We start from the raw sequence: 20,680 nt of genomic DNA, 5'->3' as shown, positions 1-20,680 counted from the left end.
CCTGATTAAGGTTGGTCTCACAGCTGCAATCCACCCCTGCAGGGGTGGTGGACCTATTAGGATGGTTCGTCCAAAAATGCTGCTGGACCCAGCGGGATTTCAAAAGGCCTTTGAGGATTTTGACGTTGGTGCAGCCGGTGATTCTGTCGATGCCCTGGTGGGAACCTGGAATAGGGAACTCAACAGGGCCTTAGACATGATTGCTCCTAAGCGTCCCTTCCAACCTGCGGCAAAAATGGCCCCTTGGTATACTGAGGAGCTGCGGGGGCTGAAGCGGTTGGGTAGGCGACTAAAGCACAAGTGGAGGAGAACTTGGTTTGAATTTGACAGGATTCAACATGTGACCCATTTGAAGGCTTATGCGGTGGCAGTGCGCGCGACGAAAAAGAGATTCTGGTTTGCGTACATTGCAGCTGCAGGTTCATGCCCGGCGGAGCTATCCTGGGTTGTGAGGAGTTTGGTTTCTGCTCCTTCTACTTCCAATCAGTCCCCGGAGTTGCTCTGCTGTGATGCCTTTAATGGGTTCTTTGCGAATAAGTTCTCCTGTATTCGGGCCAACTTGGACTCCACTATTTCTGCAAGGTCTATGGAGGAGGTATCCCGCAATCCCTCTTGCAGTATTAGATTGGATCAGTTTCAATCTGTGACTCCTTAGGGTGTGAGCAAGCTGCTTGGGGTGATGCAGCCTACCACCTGTTCTCCGGATCCTTGCCCAACCTGGCTGCTTCTATCTAGCAAGGAGATTGTTGGAGGTGGCCTAGTTAATATCATAAATGCCTCGCTGAGGGATGGTAGGGTGCCCCCCTGTCTGAAGGAGGCAATGGTTAGACCACTCTTAAAGAAGCCTTCCCTGGACCTCTTAGCGATGGACAGTTACAGGCCAATCTCCCTTGGCTGGGCAAGGTGATTGAGAGGGTGGTGGCCGACCAGCTCCAGGCAGTCTTGGAGGAAACTGATTATCTAGACCCATTTCAAATTGGCTTTACTGCTGGCTATGGGGTTGAGACAGCCTGATGGATGACCTTTACCGGGGAATCGACAGAGGGAGTGTGACTCTGCTGGTTCTTCTGGATCTCTCGGCGGCGTTCGATACCATCAACCATGGTATCCTTCTGGATCGCCTGGGGGAGTTGGGGATAGGGGGCACTGCTTTGCAGTGGTTCCGTTCCTATCTCTCAGGTAGATTCCAGATGGTGGAGCTTGGTGACAGTTGCTCCTCAAAACAAGAGCTGTTATATGGAGTCCCCCAGGGCTTCATTCTGTCACCAATGCTTTTTAACATCTACATGAAACCGCTGGGTGAGGTCATCCGGAGGTTTGGTGCTGGATGTTATCAGTATGCTGATGACACCCAAATCTACTTCTCCCTCCCTTCTTCAGGAAATGGCACTCACTCTCTAAATGCCTGCCTACAGGCAGTAATGGGCTGGATGAGGGATAACAAACTGAAGCTGAATCCAAGCAAGACGGAGGTGCTCATTGTGGGGGCTCAGAATCTGAGGGGTGAGTTAGATCTTCCTTGTCTGGATGGGGTTACACTCCCCCAGAAGGAGCAGGTGCGCAGCTTGGGAGTACTCCTGGACCCAGGCCTCTCCCTGGTTTCTCAGGTGGAGGCCATGGCCAGAAGTGCTCTCTATCAGCTTCGGCTGATTCGACAACTGTGCCCATTCCTTGAAGAGGATAACCTCAAAACAGTGGTGCATCAGCTGGTAACCTCCCGGCTTGACTATTGCAACGCACTCTACGTGGGGCAGCCTTTGTACGTAGTCCAGAAACTTCAGTTAGTTCAGAATGCGGCAGCCAGATTGGTCTCTGGGGCAACCCGGAGAGACCATATTATGCCTGTTTTGAAACAGTTACACTGGCTGCCGATATGTTTCTGGGCAAAATACAAAGTGCTGGTTATTACCTTTAAAGTCCTGAATGGCTTGGGCCCGAGATATCTTAGAGAGAGCCTTCTTTTACATGATCCCCACTGCACATTAAGGTCATCTGAGAAAGGTCCGTCTCCAGTTACCACTGGTTTGTTTGGTGGCGACTCAGAGGCGGGCCTTCTCTGTAGCTGCTCCTGGGCTGTGGAATGCACTCCCAGCTGAAAGCCACATTCTTAAATCTTTGTTGACCTTCAGGAGAGCCCTTAAAACCCATCTGTTTGGCCTAGCCTTTCAGGGTTTTTAATTTGTTTTAACTGTTTTAATATTGGCCCTGGTTCTCCAGGGTTTTTAGCTGTTTGAATGTTTTAGTTGGTTTTATTCTGTGTTTATAGTTTTGATTCTAATTGTTAACTGATTTTACTTGTTTTTATTCTGTTGTAAACCGCCCTGAGCCATTTTGGAAGGGTGGTATATAAATCAAATCAAATCAAATCAAATCAAATCAAATCAATCAATCAATATCCCTCATCCAATCCAATATTGCCTCCAGGCAAGCACTTAGTGGGGTCATGCCATTTCCTGATGAAGTTGGTATGGAGAAATAGATCTGGGTGTTATCAGACTATTGATGGCATCCTAGACCAAACTTCCTGACGATCTCTCCCATCGGTTTCATGTAGATGTTAAAAAGCATTGGAGACAGTATGGAGCCCTGTGGAACATCATACTTTAGCTCTCATTTTTCAGAGCAACAATCTCCAAGTGACACCATCTGGAATCTGCCAGAGAGGTAGGAACGGAACCATTGTAAAACAGTGCCACCCAATCCCACCTCCTTCAAGCGACCCAGCAGGATACCATGGTCAATGGTATCAAAAACCGCTGAGAGATCCAAAAGGATCAGCAGAGTCACACTCCTTCTGTCGATGGCCAATTGGAGATCATCCACCAGGCCAACCAAAGCAAGTCTCAACCCGAAACCCAAAGGTTATAAATAATCTGTGTCAACCAAAACTGCCTGGAGCTGAGAAGCAACCACTCTCTCAATCATAGGTCTGTAATTAGGCCTGTAAGACAGGTCTGTAATTAACTGACTCTGAGGGATCCAATGCAGGTTTCTTCAAATAACGTATAATAATTGCCTCTCTGATAATTTGACTGCCAGGTAAAAAAAAGTCAAATTGGGCAAGGGTCAAGAGAGCAAGTGGTGGAACGTACAATCCGAAGAAATCTGTCCACATCTTCAGAAGTAACAAACTGAAAGTGATCCAATTCAATCCTACAAGAGGGGTTGCTGTGCAAATTGTTAAAAACATCCAAGTGAGTGACAGATGGTTTCATGTTCAAATTCAAGACAGAGGGGGCATGAACTAGCCTCCTCATAACCCTACACAACTCAGATGGATGTGAATTTACAGAAGCAACAAGGGCAGAGAAGAACTGTTTCTTTGTCGTCCACACTGCCAGAGCATAGATCCTCAAATGAGCTCTGTGCTGCAATCTATCGGATTCGTGCCAAGTCTTCCTCCACTATATAAGCCCAGAGTAGGGGTGTGCAAGGTCCGGAGGCCCTCCGGTCCGGCACGGGGGGGCCTGTTACTTTAAGCGGGGTGGTGGTAGTACTCCCCCGCCCCGCCGCCACTCTCCCCCCTCCAGCGCTGTTCTGTTTAAACATCTTCTTGGGGTGGCAGAGTTCCTCCCTGCCACCCCTGCCCCCGTCGTTATTCCTGAAGGCTTAAAAGAGATGAGCGCTAGTAACAGGCCCCTGCCCATCCGGACCTCCGGACTGCCGAACCGGTCCGGAGGTCTGTAACAGTGTGCCGAACTGAACCATACACACTACTAGCCCAGAGGTGGCTAATTTAGACTGGTGGTTTTCAGGAACTGCTGGTTCACCCTGGGCCCTGGTGTGTAGATAAAGGTGATCCAGTTGACATAGTATATCTAGACTTCCAAAAAGCTTTCAACAAAGTTCCTCATCAAAGACTCCTGAGTAAACTTAGCAGTCATGGGATAAGGGGACAAGTACATGTGTGGATTGCTAACTGGTTGAAGGACAGGAAATAGGGTAGGTATAAATGGAGAGTTTTCACAAAAGAAGTGGGGTCCTCCAGGGATTTGTACTGGAACCGGTGCTTTTTAATTTATTCATAAATTATCTAGAAGTAGGGGTAAGCAGCGAGGTGGCCAAATTTGCAGATGATACCAAACTCTTTCAGGTAGTGAAATCCAAAACGGATTGTGAGGAGCTCCCAAAGGATCACTCCAAACTGGATGAGTGGGCGACAAAGTGGCAAATGCCGTTCAATGTTGGCAAGTGTAAAGTGATGCACATTGGGATGAAAAACCCCAACTTTGCTGATAGGATCTGAACTGTCAGAGACTGACAGGGAGAGGGATCTTGGGGTCATGGTGGACAGCTTGTTGAAAATGTCAACTCAATATGCGGCAGCTGTGAAAAAGGCCAGTTCCATGCTAGGGATCATTAGGAAGGGGATTGAAAATAAAATGGCTAATATTATAATGCCTTTATACAAAACTATGGTCTGGCCACACTTGAAGTACTGTGTACAATTCTGGTCACCAAATCTAAGGAAGGACATTGTAGAACTGGAAAAGGTGCAGAAGAGGGCCTCCACGATAATCAGGGACCTAGAGTACTTTCCTTATAAGGCTACAACACCTGGGGCTATTTAGTTTAGAAAAAAGACGACTGCGGGGAGACATGATAGAGATCTACAAAATCATGCATGGTGTGGAGAAAGTGGATAGAGATAAATTCTTCTCCCTCTCCCATAACACTAGAACCAGGGGTCATCCCATGAAATTGATTGCCAGGAAATCTAACACCAACAAACGGAAGTACTTTTTCACACAACGCATGATCAACTTGTGGAATTCTCTGCCACGAGATGTAGTGACAGCCAACAACCTGGATGGCATTAAGATGCGTTTGGATAACTTCATGGAGGAGAGGTCTATCAACGGCTACTAGTCGGAGGGCTATAGGCCATCTCCATCTTCAGAGGCAGTATGCCTCTGGATACCAGTTGCAGGGGAGTAACAGCAGGAGAGAGGGCATGCCCTCACCTCTTGCCTGTGGGTTCTCCAAAGGCATCTGGTGGGCCACTGTGTGAAATAGGATGCTGGACTAGATGGGCCTTGGGCCTGATCCAGCAGGGCTGTTCTTATGTTTTTATTTAAAGGAGTATTTGGTGTAAAGGAAATAGACATGCAAACAAAACCACAATGATGGATTTAGGTTTCCTTTATTACAAAAGCTCCAGCAAGGTTCCAAGATCTCCATCTCCCTCTTTATCTTCAGAACATTCCTGTGATTGAACCAGTGCTGAACTAGACAGACTGATGGTCTGACTCGGTAGGAGGCAGCTTTATATGAGGAGTGGCAGGTGGGAGAAGGATTTGTTATCAGAAGGTGCTGTTGGGCCCCTTTGGGAACCTTTCTAGCTAGGGTTATAAAGCAGGCAGTTTCCCAGAAAGTCACAACCACAGGCTTAAATCCAAATAAAATACCTTTTATTGAATACACAGAGAGGCTTGAATAAAATAAAACAAGTGGGACATCCCCACGTTACACAGAACACACAAGATGTTTCATTTGTCTGGGCACTAACACTTGGCCTCTGCTATATTGGCTATTTGAATGTATGTGCTCTATTTGGGAGTGGAGGACGGGAAGGGGATGGAGAAAGAGATCCGAGTCAGGCTGGGTAGAAATAGCAAATCTTCTCCAGTCGAACCTCCAGGCTTGACTACTGCAATGCACTCTACATGGGGCTGCCTTTGTATGTAGTTCAGAAACTTCAGTTAGTTCAAAATGCGGCAGGCAGATTGGTCTCTGGGGCAACCCGGAGAGACCATATTATGCCTGTCTTAAAACAGCTGCACTGGCTGCCGATATGTTTCCGGGTGAAATACAAAGTGCTGGTTATTACCTGTAAAGCTCTGAATGGCTTGGGTCCAGTTACCTTAGAGAGCACCTTCTTCAGTATGATCCCTATCGCTCGTTGAAGTCATCTAGAGAGTTCCGCCTCCAGTTGCCACCGGTACGTCTGGTGGCAACTCTGAACCAGGCCTTTTCTGTAGCTGCTCCTGGTCTATGGAATGCACTCCCGGCAGATATCCGCAGTTTAGGCTCAATGTTGGCCTTTAAGAGAGCGCTAAAACCCTATTTGTTTGGCCTGGCCTTCCAAGGCTTGTAAAGTGGGTTTTTTAAAAGTATTTTAATTGGTTTTAAATGGTTTTGTTTTTATATTGTTTTTAGCATTGTGTTTGAATTGTGGGTTTTATGTCTTTTAAAAAAGTTGTTGTACACTGATCAGAGCCTCTGGATGGGGTGGTTTATAAATGTAATAAATAATCAATAAATAAATCGGGGCCAGTGAAAAGATACAGAGAGGGAGTGGAGGAAGGAACAGGAGAGACCCCATATTTACCTGTCCAATGAGAAGAGAAGAAAGCCGTTGTCTCAGCGGAGGAAAATGGAGTGCAGTGATGATGAGCAGAAGGGCCAACAGACTTTAGAATGGGCCCCAAGGACTGGGCCAGTTGGGGATTTTTGGCCAGAGATTTTATAGAGTTAAAACACACACTAAAAGAATCATTTTTCAAGCTAACATGTATGGAGGCTAGACTGAATAATGAAATTTCCTGGGAAACCAAATATTGTACTGACAGAGCTGCGGGACATATTCACTCCAAGGCTTAGGCAGATCTGGAGAGAAGCACTAAGTGAGGGGTATGCAGAAAAACAACAAGAGTCATGGGTGCATGGTTTATAGTCACCGAGAAGATGCTTTGGGGCCATAGGAAGAGTCTGTTTTGGGGAGTTGGGCCACCTTTTGCAGACTATGAGGATAGGATACAACAGCTATGCCTCCTTCCTTGCTTGACTTCCTAAAGAACCCTTAGCTTCAGTATCCCTTTCCTGATCTCTCTTTCAAACACCAGTTGGTAGCACTGGAATCCTGACTTTGATGCCAATATGGATAATTTAAGGCCAATGACCTAGCTTTAGATATAGAACATCTGCACGGAAAGGAGGGTTTTTAAATAGTCAGAAGCCCCCAACCTTAACCTCACTCCACAACAATGGTAAATAACATACTGAAAATAGAAAGATGGATTATTCAACGATCTTTGCTCATCACTAACATGACTTCACCTCCCCTCCCCTCTTAGCTTCCCTCTTCATACATGAATGTATACTTGGCGTCTTTCTGTATTTGGTTTCTCCATAAATGAGTTCAGGACTGATCATGCACAGGATTATGACAAAGGCTTTCTTTCTCCTCCCACTGCCAATCAAAAGCGCAGCCGATACCTTAACTGGATATCATGCGTGGGCTGCATTACCCCAAAGCCATAGCGGCTCTCATCTATTGGAGGGACTTCCTCATCCTTATTAACCAGCTCCATGTCAAAATATGCGAGACAGAGAAAGACAAATAGTTTCATCTCATTGCCAGCAAAGAAACGTCCGGGACACATGGAAACTCCCGCACCCCAGGGCATGGTATAATATTTCACTTTTTCCCCATTCTTAAAGAATTCCTTTTTGGTGCCATCTAGGCTGAGGAACCGGTCATATTTGAAGACGTGGGGCTGAGGGTGAATGTCTGGGTCCATATGTACTGCCGTATAGGGGAAAATCCCAAGTTTGTCTCCCTTGCGCAGACTGTACACCCTTCCACCATTCATGTTGAGTTCCATGTCCTCCTTCACAACCCGGATCAGCAGAGGGGCTGCCGCCATCCTCAGAGTCTCCTCCAGGGCACTATCCATGACAGGCGTCTCACTTAACATCTCTTTGGTGATCTTAACCGCTTCACCCCCTGGCTTCACCTCCTGGCCAGATTTCCTGATCACTCCATCCACTTCTTTCCTCACCTCTTCCATGGCCTTGGGATTTTTCATAAGGTGCAGAAGAAGCCAGAAGGAAGCTGGGCCAGTGTTACCTTGAGCAGCCCAGAGGAGCAAAAACATATAGCGGTCCTGCATGTATTCAGGCATCCCAGCCTCAGCCAGCTGCCGGTTCTGGTCACTTACCCACTGACTGACGTTGTCCTTCTGGTATACTTCCTTCACGGAGAGGATATTCCAGAAGAGTCTCTTTAAACGCTCAACTTTTCTTTTTTCTCCATAAGTCAGCATGGAGAAAGCTAAGCGTGGAAATAACTTGTCATATTTGCGAAATTCCTCATATATTTCTTCAGAGAAAGCTAGGTCAGACCTCTTGGCTTCTTCTTTGTCTTGTTTCATTGTATTCGGTTCATTTCCATACAAAGCTAGGTATCCAGCCCGGAAAACCAAATTGTAACTAAAGTGGAACAAGCCATCTTGTTTCCATTGCCGCTGCCCTTCTGCCGTGCCCAGGTCATGAAGCATCACTGTGCGCAAACTTTCCATCATGGCCTCAGTCATCACTCCTAGCCCATTCCCCTTGAGGTGTCTTGTGCTGGCAGTCTCCACTACCTCGTGACTTTCTGGAGCAGCATGAAACTCAAACACTTTAACAACGAGTTCTGATGCATAGTCCCTAAAATCCAGTTTGCCTCTTGCTTCCTTCACAACATTTCCAAAAGAGAGGGGGTCCATTAGGAATGTGAAATATTGGCCTCCAATTAGCACTGTGAAAATATCACCATGTTTCTTTTGCATCATTTTCAGGAAGTTCGCAGTGTTGCTTCTGAATGTCAGCCCGTGTCCTAGCCATGGGATTGTGCCTTTATCCAAAGGAGGCTCCTTGGGTCTCCGCTTGCGGAATGCCCCTGCCAGATAGAGCCCACCCAGTAAGCATGCTAAGAGGGCACATAGGACTGTCACCCAGAATGTCATTTCTCTGAGTTCTGTAGTAAAGTAGCAGCAGAAGCCAATCTATAAATGCAATGGTTTATAAAGCATGGCTTATCTGATTACGAGAAAGGGCGGAACTAACTCTTAGCCTCACACCTAAACGTGGAGCTAATTCTTGGCTTCATACCAGTATGCAGTGTTGAAGTTAACCCCTCCTATGAACACTAATTTCCACTGCAGCATTATCCAGCGGTACTTATATTTAAATAATGGATCCATACTACTTGGAACAAAGTGGGCAAAATAGAATATTTGGCAAGGGAGAAAAGGGAGGTGGTATCTGAGGATAAGAACTGGGGAAGAAGTATAAAATTTGGGATGTCGGTTAATCTCACCTGCTGAAGGTTCGTTTCCTCCCAAATGAATCTTTAGGATCTTGTTTTGATTATCCTCACTGTTTGAAGTAGACTGAGGAATCCTAGAGTCTAAGAGCTTTTGCATGGTAGCAGTAAGGGTTTGGAATTCCCACCTTGTGGGAAATGCACTCCAGGTGTTCACTGTTACCCTTCAGGTGCCAAGTAAGGACTGTGGCTGACATGATGCAGTATCTTGGGAACACTGTAATCTGAATCGGAGTTCATACAGACACATGAGGCTCTCTCGATGCTGTTGTGGATGCTTGGTTGCACAACCAGCGCTGCCACTATTACAAACTGTGGAGAATGAGAGTAACTGTAGCAGCAGTATTTGGGCAACCACGCATCCACCACCACATTGGGGCTGCCTTAGTCATGGCAGCAGCCTTTCTCGTGTGAAAAGCCAGAGTACTTCAGTGCTTTCAAGAGGAACTGAACCCTTCTTTCGAATTAATAATTTTCTATTTACAGGTTCAGCTTGTTTTATTGATTCCCAGGTCAGTGCCTCTGAGGCACTGATGTTGAATTGCCCGATACTGCCAACAGTTCTCAGCCACTGCATATGTATATGTATAGTTTTTGTTTCATTCCATGTCTCACCCCTATGGTGAAATAGCATTATTTTGCCATGACAGAAGGAAAAATGGGGACTCAAGGAGATTGAATGTAACTGGGTTGGGAAGGAGAGCTGAAGGGATCTCATGACCTTAATGAGAGAGCCAGCGTGGTGTAGTGGCTAGAGTGCTGGACTAGGACTGGGAAGACCCGAGTTCAAATCCCCATTCAGCCATGATACCAGCTGGGTGACTCTGGGCCAGTCACTTCTCTCTCAGCCTAACCTACTTCACAGGATTGTTGTGAGGAGAAACCTAAGTATGTAGTACACCACTCTGGGCTCCTTCAAAGGCGTAACGATAGGGGGGGCAGGGGGGGCACGTGCCCCCGGCGCCATCTTTGCTGGTCACATGGGGGGCGCTGCCATGACCCCTGCCGATCCCAATTGTTTTTTTTTTTTAAAATTTAATGCAAAAAAAACGCGCCACGGCGCCCAGGCAACCCTCACTTCCGGCTTCCATGCGACTCCCCCCCCCCCCGCATACGGAGTGGCAGAACGCAGCCACTCTGTATGTGGGGGGAAGTCGCATGGAAGCCGGAAGTGAGGGTTGCCTGGGCGCGTCGGGAGACAAGGCAAGGCGGCGGGAACGCTGAGAGCCCTCCAGCTGGAGGCAGGAGAGAGAAGCTGCTCGCTCGGAGGCAAAGCCCAGTCCAGGAGCAGTAAGTAAGGGAGCCCTGGCGGCGCCCCTATGTATTCCGCACAGGGGCTGGCGGAGGGAGCAACCTACCCGCTCCCCGCTGTCTAGATTCCCAAATCTTCTGCGAAAAGGCGGGAAAGGGGGCAGAAGCAGGGAGCCTGCCTGCTGCAGAACCGTGTTTGCATTTGTTGGAGCAGCCATAAACAAACCAAAAAACCCAACACAACCCACCCACCCCCACACTAAAAATAAAAAAGCCTGGCAAAATAGATACGTTTTCAGAAGCTTCGTAAAGGACAGAAGGAAGGGAGCATTACACATTTTTGAGTTCCAGATCAAATGCACTCTGTGTATGCTCCAAGGCATTCTGTTTAATTTCATTTGTTCTTGGCTGAGCTTTGCCATGAAAAACAGGCACCGGGGCTAAGACCTCATGAGCAATGGTTAAAATAAGCTCAGCCAGTGATTTGTAAAAGCACTTAGAAACTCGAATAAATCTAGAGGGAGCACTCCAAACTTTACTGGCTTGCATGTTCTGGAACTTAAATGCTTGGAAAGCATTAAAAAAATAACACTTGTCTTGCTTTCTGTGGGCAGAAGATAGATGTTTATTCCACTGGCTTAGCTGAGTGTGGTAAGACTGTGGAGTAAAGGGGGGGGGGCGGCAATGTTTATGAGGGCTTCAGTTCATAGCCCACCACTAACTATAGTTAATAAGAGCTAAATAGATAATTTTACTATAAGGCTTCATATTATTTTACTATATCAGTGTCCTTGTCATTGATATATTCAAGCAACTACATATGGAAACAAAGTGGTATGTGACCTGTATTAACAAATGTCTCTTTGTGGTTTAGTTATTGTGGGGCTTTAAGATTGTTCTTTAGCCATAACTGGCACAAGTTAATGCGCATACAAACCTGCAATCTATCCACTATAACCCAAAATGTGTCACTCAAAATTATGAAGGTGCTGCTCAGTATATCTTGGTTTTAATATGATGTGTACTGATTGCTGCTAGGTGCATTTTCCCAGAAAGTGGTTTTGTTGCTTTAAACACAGGCTGAAGTATTCATAAAGAGTACAGGGTTACACGTTGCAGTGATTGTATGGCAGTGAGCGGGGATTTAGTGCTACCAACACTGTGTTTATTAAAGACAGTAATTGCCATGAAATTTAATGGAATACTGCTGTCATCCAGATATCTGGCTACTTAAAAAGAACATAGGAACATAGGAAGCTGCCATATACTGAGTCAGACCATTGGTCTATCTAGCTCACTATTGTCTTCACAGACTGGCAGCACCTTCTCCAAGAAGAATTTACAATGACTCCCAATACTACTCCTACACCTGCCTCCTACTTTCACTTACTGTAGCTTTTCTCATTACACTGTCACTTAGTGAAAGGCATACAAATGGAGGAAGCACTAAGTGACTACTATGAAGAAATACCTACACGTAGAGTGCTATCTAATGAATAATATATTAAAAAAAAACATGCAAATCTCTTTTAGCAACAGTGGCTTCTAATTGTTTCTCAAACAGATTAACAAGCATAACTTTCAGATAAATTAATATTTGAATTTATGGTGTACCTTCAAAATTGCATGGCCTCCTGAATACACAGATATTTTGTAATAGCCCTAATCACAGGGGTGTGGCTTGAGGCCAGATAGCTGAGTTTGTGTTTATAGAGGATCACTTTCTGTACCAGGCAGAATGTGAGCATAGGCAGGCACTGGTGGAAGAGTAGATTATGTGACAGTCAGATGTATGTTGGGGGGGCTGTGGGGGGGGGCGCAATTTCAGTGCTTGCCCTGGGCGCCGTTTTCCCTAGTTACGCCTCTGGGCTCCTTGGAGGAGGAGCGGGATATAAATGTAATAATAATAATGATAATGATGATGATGATGATGATGATGATTTATGTTTCATTTCAGAGACACATGAACATGGAAAACACATGAGCAAGATCAAGAGGCACACTGTGGAGGAAGGAAGGTGGCCTGGAGTGCATCAGACCCTAATTTTCCCACCCCAGCCTCCCTCCTGAAAAATGCTTTTGCTCTCACCACACCCAGCTTTACGTGCTGGGAATTTTAAACCAGGGTCTGGACTCCCAGTGTATACAAGGGATGGTCCAGCATATTAATAAAGGTATTCCTCCTGCCTCCTAAAAAGGCAGAATCTCAAAATATCCCAGAGCCTTTCAATAGCAAAATGACCTAAGGGATAGCATGGGTAGGGCAGACCATAATATTTCCCAGCACAGATCAGAGTTATAGGGAAACGAGTTTGTTTGTTTGTTTAACGAACTTATTATGTAAAAATTAATGGAACAGTTTACAGGCAATGAAGGTGAAAAGTAAATGTTCCAAATGCAAAAAGAATTCTTACTTGCATCCTAGGCTTCAGATGGGAAGGCTTAGGGGGTAGTTTCCTCTTAGTTACAAAGATGGATTTCAGACTGTAAAGCCTTGCAGCATGATTGAAGCTGTTCTCCTCTGCCTCAGCTTGGACAAAGACGACTCAGGGACCTGCAAGCTGGTCTCAAAAGCAGGAGCCCCTCATGGCAGTCCCCACCCAAGAACAACATGTGTCCTTTCTCCCTTACAAATTTATAAACAACATCAAAATGAAATCCTGTTTCCTCTGTCGGGTGACTGCAACTAGGTTGGATAGAGATAAATATTAAAGGGTATTTTCTCATTCAGACATGCCGGATACATTGTGGATGTTTACTCTGATCATTAGAGTCAATGATTCAGCCATTACTCTTAACTGCCGCCATAGGGAGAACAATTAGCAGATGACCCTCCCTTCTCTCAATTCCATTGGCTTCTGCCAATTAGCAGATGTAAACACAACAACAATACCTTGTTGACCACACAGAAACTGGTGTAACTACAAGAACAAAATTATATGAATGCTATAAGATCAAGATCATCATTAAGGCCCCTAGGGACTAGGCAGTTCAATCTAAGGACCCATCTGGCCTCTTTTAACAATAAGATCTTATTCGGGCACGAGGGTATGAGCCCAGAATGAGAAATCTGATAAGGCATGCTTCTGGTGCAACCAATATTTGACCAATGGTGCTTTAGTATTTTTATGCTTAATTTTACATAAATGTTCGCCAGTCCTCTTTTTTTAGAGTCCTAGTAGTTTTGCCCACAGACAATAAGTGACAGGAACACTGGACAACATAAACTACAGAGGCAGAAATTACATGTAGGAAAGTGATGTAAAGTATTGTCTTTTGGTCAACAGGATTGGTAAATTCATTACGTTTAGAAGTATAATGGCAATACAGGAGGACCTCAGTATTTGTGGGGGTTCCATTTTCTGCAATTACCATGGATGATAAAACCACAAATACTGAATCATTATGTCTATGGGATCGCAGGGGTTAGGTTCCCAGAGTTTGGAAAAATGTCTTTTAAATGGGGGGAATGGTCTTAGAAACATGCAGGAAAGTGGCCTACCATGCTCTGCGGGTCCTCATCAGTCCAGCAATGCCCCCCAAGTGTCTCAATTCTGCCATTGTATGGTGGAAAATCATGTTTTTAAAAAAAACACTTTTAAATGAGCCACAGAATTGCTCTTGAGCACAAAATGGCAGTCAGAAATGATGTCCGAGGTCATTTCTGGCCACCCACAAATCATGGATATGCAGCTTTAACTCTCTCTGTCCCTGGTTTGTTTTCCGCGTATAGCAAGGTTGGGTGTCAATTACCTGACTGTGGATACATGAAACCCCAGATGCTGAATCCACAGGTAACGAGGTCCTCAAGAACATAAGAACATAAGAATAGACCTGCTGGATCAGGCCCAAGGCCCATGTAGTCCAGCATCCTGTTTCACACAGTGGCCCTCCTGTATACACAATTGTACACACAATCCCCATATTTGGATCCAGTCTCCCCAAGCACATTTCTCTTGTGAAAATTGTGCATACTGCCTCTACCGATTATTTATTTATTTATTACATTTATATCCTGCTCTTCCTCCAAGGAGCCCAGAGCAGTGTACTACATACTTGAGTTTCTCCTCACAACAGCTCTGTGAAATAGGTTAGGCTGAGAGAGAAGTGACTGGCCCACAGTCACCCAGCAAGTCTCATGGCTGAATGGGGATTTGAACTCAGGTCTCCCCGGTCCTAGTCAAGCACTCTAACCACTATACCACGCTGGCTCAATTAGCACTCATGCGGTTATGTGAGACACAGGAAACGGTTTGTGTGACTTAATGAAATCTGTACATGACTGGAGGCAAGGCTCAGGTGGCGTTTCAGAACCAAAATGACAGTCATTATAGTGTTTTTTTTAATAAAGGCCTATCAATCATCACACATACCTTCTCCGGTTGTTCCTAATGAACCTCTTCCTACTGCATCACAGCCCAAGCCCAAAAGGTCCCCTAGCTTCTGGCACAGCTTCTGGGGGCATGAGGGACAACAGGGATGTGAGAATTGATTTGGTACAAAACAATTTGTACCCAAATATAGCTGTTTCGAGCAATTTGTAGACAGAACAAATTGCCCCTGTGCTTAATTGCCAAGATTCTAGGGATGTGCAAATTGATTTGGGTACAAATTGACTTGTACCCAAATCTAGCTGATTTGGGTGATTTGGAAACAAAAATCACCCCTGTGATCCATTGGCTAGATTCGAGTCCAAATTGAATCACGACTGATTCGATTCGAATCAATTAGAGATTTGGATCCCTCCTATTAATTCCCCCAGATTCCCAGCTTTCATTAAAAAATAGCTAAGCTCTAGCCCCCCCCCCCTTAAATGTAAGCTGGGGATCCATGTTAGGGTTAGGATAGGGCAGCTTCAAATCCCATTATTTCCTATGGCAGAAATATACAAAATCATTAAAAACTAAAGAAATTCATTAAAAAATTAACCAAGTGCCCCACCACCTTGAAATTTGGGTGATAGATGGCACTCATGGGGACCTACAGACCACCCAGATTTTGTGCCCCTCTGACCTTGTTAAGAGGTCCAAAGCAATCCAAATCTGAATCAAATAAAATCAAATACAAATTGTATCTGGGGTGATTTGAGGAGGGGTAGATTTGGACACAATACAAATCAGGAGTGATTTGATTTGGGCACAAACTGAATAAAAAAAATTGATTTGTGCACATCCCCACAAGATTCAGATCCAAAACAGATCACCCAAATTTAGACTTGAAAAAATTTGGAGATTCAGACTTTCATTTTGTGATGATGTCTCTTGCTCTCCATTTTGTTTCCATGCAAAAAAATTTAAAAATCCCACCCTCCAAGCTTCAGATTGGTGACTTACAAATGGGAATGATTGGCTGGGAAATCTCTCTTGGTTCCAGATTGGCTTGTTTCCATTCAAATCTTGTGTTGCCAGGGATAACTGTGCCAGCATTGGCTAGGGGAAAGGGACAAGGCTGGGAGGGAGGCCGATGGAGACATTCTCAAATGGGTGGTAGACTGGTGCCACCATGGACCAGCAGGACCACCCATTCAACAGAGGTTGTTGTATGGCAGGGCAGTCAGGTAGCAGGGTTTTTTGTTTTTTGCTTGGAAGTACTTGCATGCTGACATGAATTGATTTCATTGATTAAATTGATGCTGATATGAATGATGAATATGATATATGATTGATGATGATGATGATTTGTTTGTTTGAATTTGTAATATGGCTTTGCACTTGTTTCTTCAATGTTTGTATGCAACTTTGCTTTGCTATTTTTTCCCCATGGAAGGATTGTGACTGAAGCAGCACATAAACACATGCACATACACACATTATTTGGTGCAAAATGAATGATGAGTGGCCAAAGAATCAACTCAGAATCATTTCGCACTGAAGAATCCACTCAGAACACCTCAAAAATCGAAAATAAGAATAAAACCCAGTCCCCATGGGCTGGTGGTTTGCGGGATGGTTGACACCTCATGTGAACTGCACCACAACCCACTTTGGGCCACCCTGGCACCACCCACACAGCATTATGAGGTGGCTGAAATCCCCATTATCCCCTATGGAGAAAAAATAAAAATGTTCAAACTTCATAAATTTGTCTTTTAAAAAAATCACTCCTTTGGCCAATTTCTTTGAAATTTGGGTGGTAGCTGCCACCCATTGGGCACTACCAGCCAGCCTAATCTGGTGCCCCCGGAACCCTTCCCCCCCAAACTGATTTGGATTTGGATTAATTCAGATCCAAATTGAATCAGTGGTGATTCGTGGAGGGGGGGGGTCCATCAGATTTGGGCTCAAAACGAATCTGGCTGATTTGATCTGAGCTCAAATTGAATCCAATAAATCGATTTGTGCACATTCCTAAGGGACGGCTATGGGCAGTTTAGATGTCCCAGAAGCTCCCCTGGCTGGACAGAAGCTCTTTACCATGTTAATCCATAAAGCTTGAGCACAACTTGCAAAACTGACTATCTGCATTCTGAACTGCTGCAGCTGAGCCCTAAGGAGAACCCATGCTTACACAATTGTGTTGCCCTATTTTGAAATGGCATCCCCACCTTGCCTTTGGCAATGTAATAAAAAATGGTGGGAAAGATCTAGTCAATGTCCTCATGATCCAAACAGGAAGGGCCACCGGACTTCCAGAACATTCAAGGATACAGTTATTTCAGATCCACCAGTTTTTGTCTAATCCATCTGCAAAATCGCAAGCACCCAGGCCTGACTGAATTTGAACACTTGGTTGCAGAGCACACATACACCAAGAAAATTTCTAAATCCCCACGCCACAGGCAGCCTCAGCTCTTCATTTGCTCAGGCACTGTCAACTCACCTCACTTGGCTGACTTCTGATTGGAGGGAGGGGCTTCCCCTACTTTCATGTGCTTTTTGCGGAGGGATGCTTTAAAGTGGTCTGTTTTCCTACCTGTTAAGATTAGCTACTCTACCACCATATGCTGTACCAGATTTGACAACTAAATCTGTCCAGTAAATCCGTCCAGCCTCTTCTCCACCAACCCCCTCTGCCATTCGGCTCGCCTTATCAGGTCTAGGACTGAGTAACGTGAACTAAATGCCTTATTTTGAATTAGGAGGGGCAGGTGGAGTGAAAGTTCTCCATTTAGGTGAAGTGCTACAGAGAGCACACAGAAGGAACTTTAATCATGAGCTGACCAGGAGTCAGTTTTTAAAGATACTTTTAAAGAAGGAGAGTAGACTGGTTGCCTATTTTAAGATGGGGCCAGACTCTTTTGAGACAAGAAACAACAGCTATGAATTGTACTTTTTCTTTTTAGAAATGCTTTTTGAGATGCCAGGAGGAGCATCTCTTTGGTCTGGCACCCCCTCAAACCCCCCCCCCCCGGTTTCGTTCGGGGGATCGCGGACTGAAAATGAGTTAATTTTTTTTAAAAAAAGTTTTGTTTTCCCTTGTACTCCCCTCAGGGGAGTTCCTGGAGGTGGCGGGGGGTGTCCATGAAGGTTCCCCCTCCCCCTGCTGGCCTTCTAAATCACCCCCTCACCCCGTTTAGGTGCTCTTTGGCCGAAGATGTACGTAAACTAGAGCCTTTTGGGGTCAAAATGTTGTTCCAAGTGTCTATTCAGACTGGGGGGAGGGGGTTCAAGTCTCGTTTATTACTTATTCTCAAAGATCTGTTTTAACTTATGTATTTATTTTGATGCCTTTTGTGATGGCAAGTTCTTTTGATCCATCTTTTCAATGTAAGCTTGTTCTTCTTTTTCAAGAGTCTTTTATACCAAAGCTCTGTATTGTCGTGTCAAGACGAGCAGACATAGTTTGGCAATAAGAGCTATGTAGAAAAGAGGGAAAGAGCCCATGCCCAAAATAAGTTGAAACAATACCCTGGCAATGTCCAGATGGTGTTCGTGGGGGTCTGACTGGGATAAAATAAGTTCCAGGAAGGTAAGCCCATCCACCCCCACCCCCACGACTCTGATGAGGAAAGAGCCTTACCTCGTCGCTCCTGGGGTACAGAAATGCCCCACGAAAGCCGATAAAGGTGGTCTCTCTTTGCTCTGGTACTTGTCACTGGTAAAATCTCTGACCCTGTTTTGCCCCTACGAGGGATGCCTTCTTGGCATTATTTGTGGGAGTTGCTGGGGATGTCAGGTATTGTTAAAATGAGGTGCTGTACCCAGGTACAGCATTCTGGGGAAAGTACCAACAAGCCCTGCACCCACACCAACGTGCTGTTAAATGTACACCCCTGTGCTCCCCAGGGATACTAGGGATGTGCACAGAACTGGCTGACCCAGTTCGGTTCAAGATGTGCACGGAACCGGCCTCGAACCCAACCAGGCCACTTTCGTCCAGCACCCTCTCAACCCAACCACCCCGTTTGGTTCAGTTCAGGGGGTTTGCGGACTGAAAAGGAAAGTTTTGTTTTACCTTGTACTCCCCTCAGGGGAGTTCCTGGAGGCAGCGGGGGTGGAGGCGTGTGGGTGTTCATGGAGGTTCCCCTTCCCCCTGCCGGCCTTCTAAATCACCCCCTCACCCTGTTCAGGCACTCTTCGGCCAGTTTTCGGCCCTCACCCGGCATCCTGGTGGCCATGTTGTATAAGGTAAAACAAAACTTTTTTTAAAAAATTAAACTCATTTTTGGTCCGTGAACCCCCTGAACTTTGGTGGGTGGTGGTGGTTTGGTCCGGGTCTGGATCGAACTAGGGGGATTCAGTTTGAACCCTGAACCATCGAACCCCCGAACCATAACCGTGAATGGCAAACCCCCAAACCTGTTTGCACATCCCTAAGGGATACTGCATTTGTTTACAAAGACAGACTCTGTACTTGGGACAGATCCTTCTCGTTGCCGAGAATGTTGGGTGCCTCTTGTTCTCTGTCACAGGGAGGATCTCTCCCTGAGCACAGCACTTGTGCCTAATTACACTGTGCCACCAGAAGGAGGCGAACATGTTCATACAGCACATGTCTGAGGGCAGGATTGCATACTTCAGGTCAGAAGAAATCAAGCAACCATTGCAAGTCCCGTAAGGGAGTTTGCAATGATACTTTTTGCATCTCCTAGTTAATATTATTACAGGTTAGGTAATGGCATCTTGATCATATCTTTGTCTGGGAAAGTGCTGGCTGATGCCCCAGGAGCCAAATGGGAATCTATGAATAAGGTGTTAATGGCCCTGAAGTACCCTGAAGAAGGAGTCACCTTAAGTGGTGCAACAGGGAAATGCTTGACTAACAAGCAGAAGGTTGCAAGTTCGAATCCCTGCTGCTATGTTTCCCAGACTATGGGAAAACACCTATATTGGGCAGCAGTGATATAGGAAGATGCTGAAAGGCATCATCTCATACTGTGTGGGAGATGGCAATGGTAAACCCCTCCTGTATTTTACCAAAGACAACCACAGGGCTCTGTGGGCGCCAGGAGTTGGAATTGATTTGACAGCACACTTTGTTCTATGGCTTCCCCTGTTCAGGGTAAAGTAAAAATAAAGGGAGAGCCTTGCTGGATCAGGTCCAAGCCTATCTAGTCCAGCACCCTGTTTCACACAGTGGCCCACTAGATGCCTCTAGGAAGCCCACAGACAAGAGATAAAGGCAAACCTCCTCTCCTGCTGCTGCTCCTCTGCGGTGGGTATTTGGAGGCATTCTGTCTCTGAACATGGAGTAGCCCATAGCCATCAGGTCTAACTGCCATTGATAAACTGGTCCTTCATGAATTTATCTAAGCCCCATTAGATGGAGGCCATCCCACATCCCATGGTGTAAGATCATAAGGCAGCCTCTGACTTGTAAGAAGGCACCAGTACTTTACCTGGTTGGGGGGGGGTAACATGAGTGGGTGACATGTAGAGCAAGAATGCACTGGTTCAGTGAGAGAGAAGCCTAACAGAACTTCCCAACTAACCACACCAATGACATGGGGAAGTGGCAATTTTTGGCACCCTCCCTCCACTTCCCCAGGAAGTTCTCTGCGTCCCCAAAAATATGCCCCTGAGGCTTGTGCTACCCTCAGGGACATATTTTCAGATGGCACCAAGGGTTCCCAACTAACAGCACCAATGCACTGGCTCTGTATGTCAGCCACTGAGCTGAATTTTTTAGAAGTTCTGAAATGCAGAAGCTGGGGAGAAGGGTGAAACACCTCTAGAGTGTAGGTGTTTTCACTATGGAGATCTGATTATACTGGCACAGTAGTATCACGTGTAGTTAAGATGAGGAGCTGTTTCAACATTCTGCCACTATTTTGTCTCATCACTAAAAATACGTGCATTGCCAGGAACCGCCGCATTAGATAAGTCCACTAATGTTTTGGGAGCACACTTATGAGAAGGCGTTGGTGAATCCAATTCCTCGGGGTCAAGAAATCTGTAC

The 20,680-nt window shown here is 45.7% G+C and overlaps 1 protein-coding gene across 1 annotated transcript; it reads right to left on the bottom strand.

Moving 5' to 3' along the window:
- Positions 1-6,878: 6,878 nt before the first annotated feature.
- LOC128331752 (7-alpha-hydroxycholest-4-en-3-one 12-alpha-hydroxylase-like) lies at positions 6,879-8,732 on the bottom strand. Its single transcript, XM_053265565.1, has one exon. It carries the CDS (start codon positions 8,730-8,732, stop codon positions 7,200-7,202), a length of 1,533 nt encoding a protein of 510 aa, XP_053121540.1. The 3' UTR covers positions 6,879-7,199.
- Positions 8,733-20,680: the final 11,948 nt, after the last annotated feature.

The sequence above is a fragment of the Hemicordylus capensis genome, chromosome 6, assembly GCF_027244095.1.
Source record: "Hemicordylus capensis ecotype Gifberg chromosome 6, rHemCap1.1.pri, whole genome shotgun sequence".
In the NCBI taxonomy this organism is placed as follows: domain Eukaryota; kingdom Metazoa; phylum Chordata; class Lepidosauria; order Squamata; family Cordylidae; genus Hemicordylus; species Hemicordylus capensis.
Note: the sequence above shows the minus strand (reverse complement) of the source record. Positions and strands in the feature narration are given on the sequence as shown.

What these genes read in the sequence shown, in the direction of transcription:
- LOC128331752 (XM_053265565.1), bottom strand. Translation starts at nt 8,732, where the DNA reads ATGACATTCTGGGTGACAGTCCTATGTGCCCTCTTAGCATGCTTACTG.